This window comes from Phaethon lepturus, unplaced genomic scaffold (assembly GCF_000687285.1).
Source record: "Phaethon lepturus isolate BGI_N335 unplaced genomic scaffold, ASM68728v1 scaffold10290, whole genome shotgun sequence".
Taxonomy (NCBI): domain Eukaryota; kingdom Metazoa; phylum Chordata; class Aves; order Phaethontiformes; family Phaethontidae; genus Phaethon; species Phaethon lepturus.
Genome location: NW_010511175.1, coordinates 84453 through 102657, shown reverse-complemented (window position 1 = coordinate 102657; position 18205 = coordinate 84453). Strand labels below are relative to the sequence as shown.

Below are 18205 nucleotides of genomic sequence, written 5' to 3'. Positions count from 1 at the left end.
TAGGGAAAAAGAAACAGAATTCCGAGCACTTCAGGAAACTAATATGCAATTTTCAATGATGCTGAAAGAGAAAGAGTTTGAGTCTCACTCAATGAAGGAGAAAGCTCTTGCTTTTGAGAAGCTGTTGAAAGAAAAAGAACAGGTATGTACATTCATATTTGTGAATATCTTTTAAAATTAGTCACATGGTAATGCATTTTTGTGTATATGTAGCCATCAAGTGTTTGCCTGAAATCCATTTGTGACACTTTACTGCATTACACTACAACAAAAATCCTCCCCCTGCAAAGTTAAGAAATTAAAAGTCAGCAGGTGAGTGGGTTACAATGTTACGTGTTAATTGTGCAGCCATAAATTAAATTTTTCATTTATTTGGAAATGGATCATTTACTGAACAGCTGATTAGTATTTTGCTTTGGCCCTGTTGTTCATTAAGTGCACTTTATTCTTTTTAGTGTATAGTGCTCAAACTTCTGCAGAGTTGGCCAGCAGGACTAATTTTCCAATATGCTTTCCTCTAGTGTTTGTCACCCAAATGTGATTGCTTCACAACATCCCTGTGAGATGAATGGGTTTATGTATCTTGCTTTCATGGCTGGAGAAACACCACTAAAAAAAAAAAAAAAAAAAATTGGACAAGCTAAATTAACAAATTGACATATGAATAATTGATACTTTTTTCAAAGCAATGTTCAGAGAAAAGTGGCTTACTAATTATCACTTATGTAAAAGAAGAATCTTTTTTAAAAGAGCGAAGAATTATGGCATCATTGAAACACAGGTCAGCAGCATGTTTTATGAACTGCTGCTGCTGGCGTTAATGAAGTAATGTGTGAATTGGCATTTCCCTTTGAGAAATAGGCATTAAATGCAGTGCAGAAGTCTTCCTGTAGTTGCGACAAACACTTGACACCAGAACTCCAGGATGTAGATATTTTTGGTTTTCTTTGTAGGCTCTGAAAGGGAGCGTGTCCTAGTGGGTAGTCTTTTCTGGTAATTAACTCCAAACAGATAATTCTGTTTTTCCTCTGTACTGTCCAGGTCACCATTCTCTTTGCCTTGGTGGTTCTGGTCACCATCAATCTTTTCTTACAGTTGTCTCCCTCCATGCATACTGTTCTTATTCTCTCTTGCCTTTAGCATCTGTTTCCCTTTTCCAAAGTTACGAGCATTGCCCATTGTCAGACAGTGGTATTTATGCAAACCATTGCTAAGTAACCTGTCATTATTTTTTTTTTTTCCCTGCTATCAGTAAAACAAAAATATCATAGAATGGTTTGGTTTGAAAGGAACATTAAAAATCATCTAGTTCCAACCACCTGCCATGGGCAGGGATACCTTCCACTAGATCAGGTTGCTCAAAGCCTCATCTATCTTGGCCTTGAACACTTCCAGGGATGGGGCCTCTACAACTTCTCTGGGCAGCTTCTTCCAGTGTCTTGCCACCGTCACATCTTTTTGAAGCATTTTCAAACTACCAACTAAATCTGCAATGTAATGTATTTGGAAAAGCAAAATATTAATTACATTTCACAATATGTGCCTTTATCAGTTGGAAGTCTTAATTTTGACATAATATATGTGGAAAAACTGGGAATTTTTTGTTTGTTTGTTTTGACTTAGGACAGTTGTTTAGCTCTGTTTGCTCATAGTATAGGTTTCCCTATCCTGTACCATAGAAATACTATACAATGAGAAGTTTTATTGTCTCAAAGTACAGTTACATTGTGAAAAATAACTTTGAATTACCATTGGGACTTCTTATGTTCATCAGTCTTGCCCATATGAAATAAAATAATACTTTTACAAATTCACACTATTTTGGCTTTCTGTTTTATTGAACTCGTGGAAATCTGCATTGCCTAGCTAGACATCCTCTGTATTGCATTCTCCGTGTCTTTGGCCTGCAGACTTTCACTCACTGGTGGCTTAGGCTTTCAGTTTCACAAGCATGGAACATCTGTCTGGATGTTTTCTTGCACAGATAGGATAAGTTCCTGTTACACTCTTTGTGTTCACCCTGGAGAGCTACAAAAATAGTATTCAAACAGTTTTGTATTTTGTGTATGTGTCAGAAGATAACATAAAAAGAGAAGATTTGCCTGCAGGTTTATGGTTCTACTGCAAAAAGAATTTTACTATATTCAGTTTGATTAATAAAAACAAATAGTTGAAGCTCATAAGTATTAGTGATAAAAACAAAGGTGATTTACTTTTCTCCCACATACTCAACAAAAGTAACTGCTTTCAATACAACATATGAGACAAAAGGTGAAGAGAATGCTGAAAAGTTTCAAATAACTAAATGCGTTCACATGTACACGTGAATTCTGTGTAACTGACATACTCACACTTCTCCTTTATATGCTAATGTAAAGTAGTAAATTGCATGTAAGTGGGAACATTATTCATTGAAGTTTGACATCTGAAAATGTGATGGACATTGCTGTGATTCATTGAAGGCTAATCTTTGGGAGTGCGGTCACCTTATGGTTTGTTAAAGATTTCTTCATGTGTTTAGTCTTCCTAAGTTCAGACAAATTGACCTACCTTGGCTGATGCTTTACATGTACATGGTCTAATAAATGAGTATGACAGAGAACAGATTCCAAACACTGGGGGAAAAGTGAAATTTTCAAGTCTGAGACACTATGTACATGATGTATATCTCTCATCTAAAGATAGGTAGGTATCTGTTCACAGTGGTCAATTAGGGCAATGCATCTGTATGATGTCTTTTAGCAATAACTTTTACTTTGTCTTGTAACATGTGAGTGAAATAACTTCAAAGTAGTATTTTCCCTGACTGTTTTTCGGTGCTGTAGGGCCATGAGTGTCCTACCCTTTTCCTTGTTATATCAATATTGTCTTTACGCTCTTCTGGGAAAAGACTGTGTCTGCTTTAGTAAAACTATTTGCCACATTTGAAATGCTTGTTTGTGTCTTCCAACAGGGCAAGACAGGAGAATTGAATCAACTGTTAAATGAAGTTAAATCAATGCAAGACAAGGCTGTTACTTTTCAGCAAGAGAGAGACCAAGTCATGGTAGCACTCAAACAGAAGCAAATGGAGAGCAGTGCCCTGCAGAGTGAGGTACAGCACCAAATAATTTACAGGTGCAAGAAAGAAAAAGAATAAGAAATTGCATCTGTAATATTTTCTGGATTATTTTTGGTAGGAATAACTTGTAAGAAGCATTTAAAATCGATACATATGCAGTGTGCTTCAATGGACATGTTTTATGTTTGCTTAAATTGTTTTTATGAAAGGTGATAGTACGAGCAACTTGAGGTGTGTTTTACACAGATACAGCATTTGCGTGAGAAAGAGCAGCGCTTAAATCAGGAACTGGAGAGGTTACGTAATCACCTTTTAGAAATGGAAGACTCCTACACGCGAGAAGCTTTAGCTGCAGAAGACAGAGAGGTGAAGCTAAGGAAGAAAGTTTTGATTTTGGAAGAAAAGCTTGTGTCCTCATCTACTGCAGTGGAGAATGCCAGGTAGTCTTTTAATTTATATAGCAGTGACATTGGCTATAAATATCAGTTAGCTAGACTGGTACCGATGGCATTATTTTACTCAGTGTTCTGTAATGTGCTAAGCACATTAGAAAACAAAGATACAAACTTTTGTTCCTCTTAATCAAGAAGGTGTTTTGAAATATACTTGGCTACTATTGAGAACTTAAGGAAGTATTTGTCCATTTAGTAGCAACTATTGAAATCTCACATCTTTGGCAGTGCTTCGAACTAGAAACAACAAAAAGGCCTCAGTCCACCAATTTAGTTGTCTGTCAAATCAAAAAAGATGGACTCACCTTACTTTTAAGTCAAGGCTTCATTCAGTTTGAAAGAGTCTTATTTGCACACTTCAATGCACAGATGTGACTGTTGTACTTTTGTGAATTGCTTTTGAGACAAGTATGCATCCTTACTTTATACCTGGTACCATGGGAAGTACACAGTACTGTGAGCTTTTTTCTTTTTAGCATGTGTGTGTATATATATGTACATATAAAGCAAGATGCATTGAAGTTCTGATGGGTAGCAGAATCCAGGAGGCTAGAGCCAATTGTGTTTTTTTATTTGCTTGCCATAATCGCATTTTTCAGCCAGAACACGGAAAACCCAAGTATTAAAGTTACTCAATGCCTATCTTGGCTGTTTTAATACTGTTTTATCTAAAGGCATGTTGGTTACTTTGGGCAAAATAATTATTCTTTCATCTTATTACAGTTGTCCAAATGAACAAGTATTTTAATAAAAAGATATGTAAGTGCCAAAGATGGATTCTGCTCTTAATGCTCTCAGCAAAGATATTTCTGAGTTGAGCAGAATTTGTTGTGGAAAAAAGTGTGGAGACAGTGGAAGACTCAGGAGAAGGTTGTATAAAAACTGTTCATCAGAATGGTTCTTAATTCTTCATCAGACTTGTCAAATACCTTTCAAAAAATACTGCCTATTTACAACCTGAGATGCATTCTAAAAAGACTGGCGTAGGAGTAAGTCAGGTTCATAATATTTTTGCATAAAGGGAAGTTAAATGGGGTGTTCAGTGGTCAGTATGAAGCAAAATATACTGAGTTCTTGGAGGATTGCTTTAAAAGTAAAAATTGGTTGAAAGACCTATTGATTCATGTAGTGACTGAAGCAGACAATTAGCAAGATACAGGTTCTTTTTTTGGTAGATACTGTTACAATAATGAACAACAAAGATGAGTTTTTAATTTTTCTAGTGCACTTCAAACAAAAGCAGGTTGTTTTATGATTGCCAAAATTTTATTGCCAGACTTACTTAAAATCTGTTGTTAGGTTTTTTGTTGTTTTGCTGTTGGGTTTTTTTAAAGGAATCAGGGGAAAAAAAAAAATTGCCGCCATTTTTATATGTTGAGCTGAAAAACTAAACCAAAAACTAAAACTAAACTAAATTGGGGAAAAAAAAAACTTGCCGCCATTTTTATATGTTGCGCTGAAAAACTAAAGTTAGGATATTTTTGCTGGGAGTTAATTTTTTCTGTGATTACTTCTGCTATTGTCTCCGTAAATAACATATTTTATTTTCATTAAGTCATCAAGCTAGTCTGCAAGTTGAATCTTTGCAAGAGCAATTAAACCTGGTTTCCAAGCAGAGAGATGAAACTGTGCTACAGCTCACCATCTCACAGGATCAAGTGAAGCAGTATGCATTGTCACTGGCCAACCTGCAGATGGTACTAGAGCAATTCCAACAGGGTAAGTTTTGTCAAGAAACAGGAGTTTGCAACAAGTGTTTTTCAGCTAGGATAGTTACCATATTTTGTGCTTTTTAAATATTAGTTACCTGGTTTCCTTTTTGAATTTCAGAGTTTGTTGTCTTTTTAAAAACTTATAAAAACAATTCTGACCCTGTGAAAACTGATGGTCAATATCCCATTTATGAAATTTGAATTCCACCTCTACCTCATGAAGACCAGATCTGATAATGCTGAGGTTTTGCAATTGCGTATCCCAAAAAGAGTTACATGTTGTGTTGTGTAGCAATGGGGTCAGGAAGGCCAAGGCATGGCTGGAGCTGAACTTGGTAAGGGATGAGAAGAACAACAAGGGATGCTATAGGTATGTCAGCCAGAAAAGGAAGATCAAAGAAAGCATACCCTGCCCCAATGAGCAAGACTGTCAGACTGGTAACAACAGACGAGAAGGCTGAGGTATTCAGTGACTTGTTTGCCTCAGTCTTCACTGGCAACCTCACTTCCCATACCTCTTAAGTGCATGGACTGCAAGATGGGGAACTGGAGGAGCAAAGTCCCTCCCACTATTAAAGAAGATCAAATTCGAGACCACCTGAGGAACCTGAACGTACATAAATCTATGGGACCTGACAAAATGCATCCCAGAGTCCTGAGGGAATTAGCTGATGTAGTTGTGAAGCTGCTCTCCATGATATTTGAAAAGTCCTGGCAGTCAGGTGAAAGCCCCGGAGACTAGAAAAAGGAAAACCTTTCACCCATTTTTAAAAAAGGTAGTAAGGAGGACCCTGGGAACTACTGATCTGTCAATCTCACCTCTGTGCCTGGGAAGATCATGGAACAGATCCTCCTAGAAACTATGCTAAGGCACATGGAGGACAGGGAGATGATTTGAGACAGCCGGCATGGCTTCACCAAAGTCCTGCCTGACCAACCTAGTCGCCTTTAATGGTGGAGTGACCATATCAGCAGAAAAGGGAGAAGCTACTGATGTCATCTATCTGGACTTCTGTAATGCCTTTGACATGGTCCCCCACAGCATCCCTCTCTCTAAATTGGAGAGAGATAGATTTGATGGGTGGGCTGTTTGGTGGGTGAGGAATTGGTTGGATGGTTGCATCCAGAGAGTAGTTGTCAACAGGTCAACATCCAGATGGAGATCGGTGACGAGTGGTGTCCTTCAGGGGCCCATACTGGGACCAGTACTGTTTGATATCTTCATCAGTGACATAGATGAGACCAAGTGCACCCTCAGCAAGTTTTCAGATGACATCAAGCTGAGTGGTGCAGTTGACATGCCCATGAAGTTTGGGATGCCATCCAGCAGGACCTGGACAAACTTGAGGAATGGGCCCATGTGAACCTCCCTGAGGTTCAACAAGGCCAAGGGCAGGGTCCTGCACCTGGGTTGGGGCAACCCCTGGTATCAGTACCAGTACAGGCTGGGAGATGAAGGGATTGAGAGCAGCCCTGCTGACCAGGACTTGGGGGTATTGGTGGATGAATAGCTGGACCTAAGCTGACTATGTTTGCTCACAGTCCAGAAGGCCAACTGTATCCTGGGTTGTATCCAAAGCAGCGTGGCCAGCAGGTCGAGGGAGGTGATTCTGCCCCTCCACTCTGCTCTGGCGAGACCCCACCTGCAGTACTGCATCCAGCGCTGGAGCCCTCAGCACAGGAGAGACATGGACCTGTTGGAGAGGGTCCAGAGGAGGGTCGCCAAAATAATCAGAGGGGCGGGACATGTCCGATGACGACAGGCTGAGAGAGTTGGGGTTGTTCAGCCTGGAAAAGAGAGAAGGCTCCAGGGAGACCTTATTGCAGCCTGCCAGTACTTAAAAGGGGCTTCTGAGAAAAATGGGGACAGACTTTTTAGCAGGGCCTGTTGCAATAGGACAAGGGGTAATGGTTTTAAACTAAAAGAGGGCAGATTTTGACTAGATAGAAGGAAGAAATTCTTCCCAGTGAGGGTGGTGAAACCCTGGCTCAGGTTGCCCAGAGATGTGGTAGATGCCCCATGCCTGGCAACATTCCAGGTCAGTTTGGATGGGGCTCTGAGCAACCTGCTCTAGTTGGAAGATGTTGCTGCTCATTGCAGAGGGGTTGGACTAGATGACCTTTAAAGGTCCCTTCCAACCCAAAACTATTCTATGGTTCTATGAATCAAGGTGTTTTGTTTTGTATTTTTAACCCTTTAGAAGAAAAAGCTATGTATTCAGCAGAGCTGGAGAAACATCAAAAACAGACTGTGGAATGGAGGAAAAAAGCAGAAAACTTGGAAGAAAAAGTTGTTTCACTGCAGGTGGGCTGAATAATGAAATTGAACCCTATGAAACTGAATGCTAATTCTTGACTGAATTTTTTTGTTTTTAACTATTCTGTTAAGTGTTATTGTCTAAGAATACATCAAGTTATGTAATTGAAATTCTCTCTTCCTTGGAAGAGAGCGGGCACTAAGAAGGTGAGCAAAGTAGCATGCCTCTGCTGACAGTACATTTTCTGAGGATGTTTATAGTCTGGTTATTTAAAATAACAAGTGATAGAAGTCTCTGCATCTGTTATGTTTGATCTGTGCTGTATTAGAGTAATTGTGACAGTGAACTCCCCTGCTTCTCTTTTTGTCCCTTTCCTGCCCTCTATTCAGGAAAGTTTAGGAGAGGCAAATGCTGCACTGGATGCAGCATCAAGGCTTACTGAGCAGCTTGATATCAAAGAGGAGCAGATTGAAGAGCTTAAGAAAGAAGGTAAGTACATGGGGTTTTTTTATCTCTGCTTAAAACATACCAAGCACATGAGGAGACAATGTAGTATTCCTAGAAACTTACTAAAATTCATTTCCTATGAGGGAAAGTAATTTTGTGCCACCTTTTGAGGACTTCCTTGTTTATAAAGCAAATTTGGAAAAGTATGTTTACCTTCTGTTAGGGATCTTTCTCAAAAGAAAGCCCTGTAGTAGTTGGTTTGGTTTTGTTTGGTTTTTTCCCTCTGTAAGCCCTTGATTTAGCTCCATAAGTGACTTTTTTAAAAGTTCGTAAAATACCAAATGTTGTCAGATTTTCCAAAGTAATTAACCACCATATTTGACATAGATGAAGGAATACAGTGAGGTAGAGAGAAAGGGTGTGCTGTTGGTAAGAGATGTAGAGGGAGCAGCTCTTGCACAGATGTGAGACTGCCTGAAGAGATTATGTGGAAAGACTTGGACACATCTTGAGATTGTATTTTTTAGATCTTACTTCAGATAAGCTTCCTGATTGCACATATTTAGAAAGATGCCTTTCATATTGTTCTCAGATTAAGTAGTCTAATATTTAATTGTCATTATTTTGGATTTGAAGACAAAACTTGGCCAGATGGTAGAGGAATTTTCTAGAAGAAACAGTTTTGAAAAGGAAGAATAATTACAGTGAGGGTGATCAAACATTGGAAGAGGCTGCCCAGAGATGGGGAATGTCCATCCGTGGAGATATTCAAAACCCAGCTGGCCATGGTCCAGGACAACCTGCTGTAGATGACCCTGCTTCAGCAGAGGGGTTCGACTAGATGGTCTAGAGGTCCCTTCCAACATAAATGTTTCTTTGATTTTGTGAATCTGTGAATATTTGGGGTGTGGGGTTTTTCCCCCCCCCTCTTTCTGACATGACTAAAACATGTATCTCTTACACAATTCATAGCCTTCTCTTTCATAAACATGTTTAGCATTAAAACTGTAGGAACGCCTAAAAAGGCAGAATAACCTCTTACTAAAAACTGCTATAATTTCAATATATTTCTGTTTTATGGCCTTACGCTATTTAGTCTAATCAAACTGAAAAAAATAAGGGTAATTTCTATATAATGTGTTTGAATATCAAACATCAGTAAGATTTATAAGCTCAGAGACTGTCTTGGAGGTGACAAAATAGCTATATAAGTAACATAAGGTCACTTTTTTTCATTACTGCATTAATTTTAGTTTTCATGAGAAAGGAGTCATAGCATTAGCTAAAGCAGGATTTAGGACTAATAGTAATTTTGCTGGATTTCTGTACTTGCATCTCAGCCCTGACTTGTAATTTTGTCTGCAATGTTTCATTGAGCCAAGAGGGAAAGTTACATCTCTTGTGTCTAGTTGCTTGACAGTTCTGATATGGGCGAACTTATTAACGGTACCAACTGCTGAGGGAATATTGGGCTTTTTTCTTTTTTTTCCTTTTTTTTTTTTACAGTTGTCTTATCTGTCTTTTCCTTCTCTATTTTCCCAGCTGAGTCTTACTTTCTCTTTCGCTCTTTATTTCTGTGGGTTGCCATATTTTGCTATTACTGCAGCATCTTGTTATGGTTAGGCTTTCACTGAGCACATGAGATAAATCTAATATCAGAGGAAAACTTGTGACTGGTCCCTGAAGTGGCTCTAAAAAGGGAGACTGAAGAGCAGAGGTTTACTCGCTCTCTGTGATTACTTAGCTCTTACTTTCTGGGTTTTTTTCCTATGTCTCTGAGAAATTTTTGAATTAATGCCTTTAAGGTTTGCTGGGGGAAGACCTGCAGCGTCATCTCTGCTGGATACAGTGGTAGCTCTTGCTCTGAACATATACAACTAATTATTGCTATTCATTTTTAAATTATAATTTGTCTTACTCTTGAAATAAATAATATTTTCTTAAAACATACTTCCTTATGAGGAGATAGTTGCTATGAAAAGTCATTTGAAAGTCTTCACAATTTCAGCCAGAAGTCTACAAAAAAGTTACAACTTTTCTACTATATAATTCAGTGTGTAATTACTGAAATTTAGTTGTGTCTACGTGCAGTTTTACATCCAAGTGGGCATCATAGGAGTGCTCCCTGAGTTCACATATGAATTTTACACGCCAAATTAAATTTCAAGCCGTTAGATGAATGTACAGCTAAATACTGATTGATTTTTTTTTGAGTTGACTGATCTATCTCTGTCTCACTACAGACATTCACAGCAGAAGGTTTCAAACACCCTGCGTGGAAATTAATTTTGGTATAGGCAGATGTGGCGCTCTCAAATGGGGAGCTCTTCATTACTGGTTAATTTTGATTGCAAATCTTTGCATATCAAAGCGGAAGGGGTTTGAACTTTGAAAGAAAACTGAGTTTTGGTATTTTATCAAGCAATGTTGTACTGGCAAGCGATTTACTTGTTAAAAAAATTGAAAAGGGATTGTTGTGTAAAGGAAACAGCACTTTAATGTTGTAGAATAAATCATAATTTTTATTGGCGAAAAAGAGACCACTCCATTTTCTCTATTTACACGAGAAAACATATAATGTCCTATTGAAAATTGGCCAAATACATTCCCAGACACAGTTTTGTTGGCCAAATCCTTTGAAGGATTTCTTTATGGATTTTTTTGGCAGGAGAAGTGATTTTAATAGAAAAGTATAAGATGTACCAGATGCAGTTTCCTGGATTACCATAAATGGTTAACAAATTATTGGAGACTGCTGTAAATGCCTGATTTACAGCAGTCCATGCTGAATTTTGGCTCAGGTCTTTTTTTGTTATTTGGTCTTTTCACATAGTATATGTTTTAAGTCCTTTTCAACTGTAAGATTCTATTTTAGAAGGAAATATTCCATTTAAAAAATATGTTTAATGATGGAGCTGCATAGACAGTCTGGATGGAATGTAGCTGTGTAACTGTCCTTAAAAGTTGATCCTCTTTGATATACAATATTTTTACCAGGAAAAAATAGAAAACAACAGTAAAATTTCATTTGAATTATTAATAGATTTGTTTTAAAATTCAGCATGTGAATAAAAATTGGAAAGGAAACTCGCGATTGCCTTGCTTTGTAGAGTAGTAGCAACAGCATGAGATTTACTTGAAACTTGTTTTAAGATGCTGTTTGTTTATCTTTTTGTGGCATTAGTAGTTAAACTTTTTTTAATTCCCTTTTACTCTGTGGAGAACCAAGTAACAACCCAACTTCCATGTAAGCTCCTACAACTGTTATCATTCCATAATTATGTTGCAAATGTTGTCCTTCAAGAATTGGGTCCTATTTAACCACATTTACAAAGTAGCATGATTTTAAGTAAGTTTGAACCTTGAAACCATGGATGAGTTCTCCTGTGCCTTTCCCCGGTGTTTTGAGAGAGAGGAGTGCTGAAGAGTAGTCACATTATTGGAATGGATTTTGGTGCATATGGATGTAGTTGTTACAAGATATATTGTTGTATAATATATATAATTTTGGAGTTTTTTAACTTGTTTTGAATAAGGAGCTTAATCCTTATGTTTGTTGAATAAGAACTTTCCCAGCATGACATTAGTTAGTTTGTTTTACTCAGTACTCTCTAAAATTCATATTTGTGAAGTAAAATGTTTATATAAAGATGTGGAGTATTTGAACAGGACATAGTAGGTTCTATCCATTTCACATCCTAGCTCTTTGATGTATATATACCAAAATTCTGCATGAGTTCTCATGTAGTTAGTGATGTTAATTGAGAACCATGTTGTGTCAACATAGCTGTGGCATGCATTTATTAAAGATTGAAAGTCATGTGGAAACTAGAGTGGAATGTTTTTCATGCATCCCAGATGATTTGGAGGGTATAAAAAATTATAAAAGTCACATTTCTTAGAGAGATGTTGAGGCTTTTTAGAAATTAACTACCAGATAGATACAAGAAAAGTGTTTCTTTTGTGGGTTTGGTTTTGTTTGGTTTTTTAAATGAAGCACTGTTAATTAGCATGAGCACAAGAAGTGTTAAAATGATAGGGAAATTAAGTTGACTGCAGTTTTTCCATCGGGTTTGAAGATAAGCCTTCAACCTTATAAAGGGAGGGGAGAAAGAGCTCATAATTTCTGCTTATATAACTGTAGTATAGAGTTGGTTGTCATGTGGACAATCCATGTTATAATATATTTGTCAAGCTTTTTTGTGTGATTAAGACTGACTTGGACTTTTTAGCTTCAAAGGTAGTATCTTGTAGAATCCCAGTTTGGTAAAAAATTATATTTTTGCTCTCTTGAGGTGAAGCTATTTTTAGTTTATTTTCTGAGAGTTGTTTGTACCTTGTAATTACTTGTTTTCTTGTCTGAGAACATTTTACTGCCACTGTTCTTAAATGCTATGTTTGGGGATTTGAGTGAGATAAGTTGGGGGTTTTTCCTAGCACTTTTTACTATGTGTTTTTTGTACAAACTTGTGTAGACTTGAACACCAGGTACTTTTACCCAGTTTCTAGTATATCTGAATTTTTATAAAGAGAAAACTTTGTGCCTTTTTTCCTTACAATGAGAATATTGTAAAATATTTATGGCAAGTAAAACTTCTAGGAGAAATTTTTCCTTTATTATGAGCTTCATTTTTATGAGTTTTGTGGGAGGTCAGAGAAAGCCTGAGTTACTGACACAGAATGATTGGGGTAATAGGGTGTATTTTGTATTTGAGCTAACAAGTAATTTGTGTTAATGGAATTTTAGAGTTGCAGAGAAGATGGTGCTGCAATATTACTGGGCAAGAGTGAACATAACAATATCATGCCATGACTCCTTTTAGTGAAATGGACTACTACGTTTGTATTTCCCTCATTAAACTCTGATGTCATGAGGCTCAAGTGTGTAGATAGTAGGCAAGTCATTGATTAAGGTGAGGAATTTCAGAAAGCTGACAAGATACAGCACTAGTAAATACAGAATCTAAACTCCTCTCTTACTCTTCTAATAGTTCCGGTTTCAGATTTGTGGAGAGGAAAAGTAGGGTCCCCTGTGGAGACCAAGAATGTCATTATTGGTGTTGTGACATCCTAGATGAACTGATTTCATTGCAGCCACTACAGAACAGTATCAGAACTTGGAATCAGCATGCAAAAAAGGCAGAAAATGTGTAGTGACTTGTAGCATAGTCATAGACAACCTCATATTAATTAACTTATAATACTGGCCTATTCATTTAATTTGCAGGCCATGATGCCTGACTGAAAGTGTCTGCCATTTTCCTCTCAGTTTTGTCTTTGGTTCATGGTAGCTGTGGCATTTCACCTCTGCCATTTTTAACTGACTGCACTGTAAGATCCCCCCAAAAGTATGGGGGATCTTGCATAAATCTCTGCAGAGCCTTTCTTGCCAGTACACTGAATCGTGAAGCACAGCACTGGTTCTAGGATGCATTCGTGTGTCCCAGCATGCTGTTTCAAGAGCTTGCTTCGGTTAACAGAAGAGACCCACAAGTTACTGGTGTTGCTCTGCTGGCTGGTAATTGTCCTGAAAGACTGGAGAACTCCTTAGTACTTCAAGGCTTTGGCAACCTGATAGTAGAGTATGCAGGAGCTGGGGTTAGGAAATATTTGAGGTTAAGTATTGAGGTCAAAAAATCTGATGCCAACGTGCAGTTTGGTCAGATTATGAAAAAGATTGCCACCACGGGACCATAGACCTTGATCAAGAGTTTCTTTCCTGTTCTGTATTATCTAGGTGGAACAGAGTGTTCGTCAGACCTTCTGCAATTGATTTATTTTCTGTATGTTCCTGTACTTTAGCATTGAGTAATGTTCCAGTAATTTTAGCTTATGATTTCAAATAATAATAACTTATTAAGTTGACACTTTTTTATAAAAAGTCAAGCTGGTTTTGCTTTGGTTTTCAAAAAAGCACCATAACAATATTAGCATAATTTTTATTTTTAAGTGTATGTATTATTAGTAGGTTTTGCAACAAAGTTTCAGAGTTTCAATTTTTGTTTATTTGCTGTGACATAACATTTTATAGGTGAGATCCGAAGAGAAATGTTAGAAGATGTACAAAATAAACTAATGAATCTTATGAACAGCACAGAAGGAAAAGTGGACAAGTAAGTGTTTAATGAAAGACTTGGTGTACATTTTTGGGTTTTATTCCTCACAATGTACAGACATGTTACTAACACAGTTGCAAGAGTAGTGCAGAACTGGGCTTCTGTATGTGATCTTGTAATTATACTTTGATTATTTTGACATTTTACAATTGCTTGGTGGTTGTAAATAGCAATTTTGATTAGTAAAACCAATATGTATGTCAATTTGGATTACTGATGTGTTTCTTAAGTAAAAGCGCACGTCAGTAGCATGAGCTGTGCAAATGGAGATCAAAGTTCTTAATGAACGTCTGTTATAATGTCTAAGGTATGAACAGCAAGCCTTTTCATGTAGCTAGCATCACCTGGATGTTGTGTAAATCTCTCTTCCTTGGTCTTTTTTTTTCTTCTATTTACATATTAGAACTGAAACGGGGATAGACAAATGGGTTCCCCTGTCCCCTTCCTTACATCTTGATTTGGGACTGCACATAAGTATTTGTTTAAATGGTCTCCTGAGTCAAGATCTTATAATAAACATTTTCCCTGGTTGTACTTACTTCAAAACTTGCTCATGTATGATTCAGTTTCACCTTACCGCATAAAATATTTTTAAAACTGTCCAAATTGATTCTTACTGTATAAGAAATGTTATAACTTGTAGGGGAAGGAAATTGGTGAGGTACCCTTTTAGTTCCTTGTATTACATTTGTTTATTTGGATTATTGTAAACTAGGCAAGAGTATGAGGAATAAATGAATCAGTATTACAGTATAAACTGTTACGTAAGAGCAGATTGTATAACAAGCTTCCTTTGTTCTGCAGGCTCCTGATGAGAAATCTCTTTGTTGGACATTTTCATACTCCGAAGAATAAACGTCCTGAAGTGTTAAGGTTAATGGGAAGTATCTTGGGAATAAAAAAAGAAGAACTTGATCAGGTAATACTTTGCAGAAAGCTAGACTTCCTTTTTTATTTTCTGTATCCTTACCTGAAAATAGAATTACTTGCTGCTAAATTAAATGTGACTGTCCTTGCACTTCTTCTGGGGAAAGAATGTATTTTGTTCTCTCATAGGAATTCATTTTTTATGCAGGACATGCTGATCTTAATGGAAACTTTTGATAACATTGTTTTAATAGAATGGATCTCATTTTGCTGAGGAATGCTGATGGAAAAAAGAAGGGATTTAACTTTGTGCTGTTGTGTATAATAGCTGTAATATGGCAGTTACAGAAAAGTAAGCCAGTTTTATATGTACCACTAGGTATTGTGAAGAATGTGGGGCTTGTATTTTTAAATGAAGAGCAGGATTTTAGACTGCTAGTCTTTGGGAGATAGAGAGTAAGGTTTTTATTATATATATATATATATATAAAGTTTTTATTTATCTGTAGGATTCCCACATAGTTATGGTGAATAAATATAATGAGCACAATGTTGCAGTTTCTTTTATCTGCTGCTTTATTTCTTGTTTTCTAACTTATTTTTTAATACTTTCTAGTTATTATCTGAAGACCAAAGAGGAGTTACAAGATGGGTGACTGGCTGGCTTGGTGGAGCAGCTGGGTCAAAGAGTGTCCCTAGTACACCTTTGAGGCCAACTCATCAGAACATTTTTAACAGTGTAAGAATTAATTGTGCATTCTCTGTGTTTGAACAAAAGAAATGGGGCAGTTGCTTATTAATGCTGGTGTTTGGTTCATCAGTATATTTAGCTTCATTTACTGATGCTTCTGTATCTTGCGTTATTTGTTTGTTTTGTGCAACTGCTTTGGCATGAGGTTTTTTTCTGCACTAAATAAATATGTAGGCACTGACGAAAATAATACGATGCTAAGTGTTGGGCTAATACAGAAATCAGTTACTGTTCCACTGGTTCCTGGGATCACTGACTTCTTACAGCATGGACTTTATCTTGCAAACTGACAGTGCTGGAGGTTAAATACTTGTGAGAGTCTGGAATTCTGCAATACTCAACAGTATAGAAGACCATGACATTGTATTTTGATGACTGTGTTCCCATATGTCCTTTAAATTTCATTTGAAAAGCTTTCTCAGCTGCTGCAGCTAGTGCCTCTTACATACAGCATATAAAGTTGATATTTTAAGCTTTCAAATACTGTAAAGCAGCAGTTCTCATAGTGTGGTCCATGGGAGCAGTTAATCTATGGAACTTTCCATTTTGCAGACTACTAAATAGTCTACTACTCAAGGATAGAGCACTGAGGGATGGGGCTTTTTGGATTAACTTTGGTTTTTTTGCCCATTGAGCTAGAAAAGCGCATTGAGAATTCATTCCTGTAAATGATCTTGAAGCGTAGGGATCGGGGTTTGTTGCCCACTAAAATAATGCAGGCACTTAGGCCACCAGAGGATTGTGGTCTGATTAACTACAGGTGTAAAAGAGGAAAATAAATGCTTTTGTATGTATAGTACAGGCTTTACTAAGCAAAATTTTATCTTGTGATGCTGCTGATAACTCAATACTTTCTTGCCTCCATTATTCAAGACTTTTTGTCAAATAAAGCAAGCAGTGGGTTTTAAGAGAAATGTTTAAGTTTTATGTATTTCTGGAGTGATTTGCTTGAGCATGGAAATACTGTGATGTCAGTAGCAGCACAGGATTCTTGAAACAATTGACTTAATAATGGAACCATGGTGGAAGAATGTGTGTTACCTCTGGAGTTTATCAATTCTGTATAAATACCACTTACTGAGGTGACAAAAAACTGTGTATTTCAAAAATAAACTCTGCTGTCACTCAGTAAGGACTCCTTAGTACTAGTACAAAATTCTTTGGAGGTTGTTGACAGCTTTGTATGTATGTATTTTTAACTCACATACTTTTCAACAGAGTAACTGGTAGCCTTTTTTAGTCTTTTTCAGAATTGTTTGTGAAATTCCTTGAAACAGAATCTTGCCCAAGCCTTCCTCCACCCAAACTCTCTGTTCATGATATGAAACCTTTAGGAGCAGCAGGAACTGGTAAAACTAGCAGTACTCCATCCAACAGTCAAATGCAAGGTAACATTTGAAGGAAAATTTGAATCTTTACAGAGAACATAAATAACAAAAGGTAGAATTTTCAAGGGGATTTAAATGATTCTGTGCTTCCTCACTTGTGAACTATGAATTTGATTTCTCCCTCCAATTTCCTACTTTCTCATTTCTTTTTTTTCTCTTTCTCCCACCTCTCCTTCCCACTGCTTCTATACCCTGCTTCCTAAAATCTCAATATGGAAGATTAGAGGGACCAAATTCCCTTTGATACGGAAAGACTTTAACACTACTGTTAAAGCCAAACTGATGCTGTGCAGACAACTTCATATGGCTTATCAGTGAACCCAGTCCTGATTTGCAGCATCCCTGTTGATCAGCTTGGGTCTCACTGAGTGAAGGATGCAAGTAATACCAAGCCTGTAGTGCCTCTCTGGTATGTAGAACCTGGTTGCTCAGAGAGGGCTGAAATAAAATCAGTTAAGTACATGGCCTGATTTGAAATCTCAGTAAGCCATGCATGAGTGTTAACTTTGGTTTTTCTAAGGCAGAGAACATTTATGCTTATATTACGCATGTTGAAATTGGTGCGCTTTTGTCTAAGTAATGTAACATCCAAATCTTTAGTCTAACTGATCCAGTTTGTACTTACATTTTTATGTGCATTTAAGACTTCACTTAATACAGTCCTTCTAATTTGCAGATGCTCGTTTTGATTGACACTTTTAACTGTAAACTGAAAAAAAAAGCACCAACCCAAAAACCTATGTATTATATATATCTACAGAGATAGATATGCTAAAAAACCTCTTTCAATTTGCCTTAAGTAGTTGGATGTTACACAGTATAAATGTCTACTGTGAAATACCAACTTATCTCTGAAAGCAGTATTTATTTTTTTAATAAACCTAAATTAAGTTTAATATTCTTTTTACTCTTCTTCCTTGTATTATAACAGTAATATATATAATTATATATAATGGGTAAAGTAATTACTTTATTTGGGGAAAAAAAAAAACAAACAATTTCCTCGTGTGGATGAACTAAATTCTTGGTCCTTTTATCCATTCAGGAACTAAATTGCTGCCTTGTAAAGCTAGACAGCCATTATATATCTCCCTTTAATTGTTTGGGTGCTTTAAGTTTTTGTTCCTAGAAATAAACCATATGGTAGCAGTTT

At 37.0% G+C, this 18205-nt stretch overlaps 1 protein-coding gene across 1 annotated transcript in view; it reads left to right on the top strand.

The window, feature by feature from the left end:
* Positions 1–18205, top strand: part of LOC104617677 (thyroid receptor-interacting protein 11-like) — a gene marked incomplete at its 5' end in the record, with an annotated part of 34632 nt that overhangs the window by 14728 nt on the left and 1699 nt on the right. Inside the window, 9 exon segments of the mRNA XM_010283058.1 lie at positions 1–142; positions 2954–3094; positions 3308–3501; positions 5069–5232; positions 7427–7530; positions 7873–7972; positions 13962–14043; positions 14851–14965; positions 16905–17052. The exon segment at positions 1–142 is cut by the window's left edge and continues 11 nt beyond it. Of these exon segments, the coding sequence (XP_010281360.1) occupies positions 1–142; positions 2954–3094; positions 3308–3501; positions 5069–5232; positions 7427–7530; positions 7873–7972; positions 13962–14043; positions 14851–14965; positions 16905–17052 (1190 nt within the window).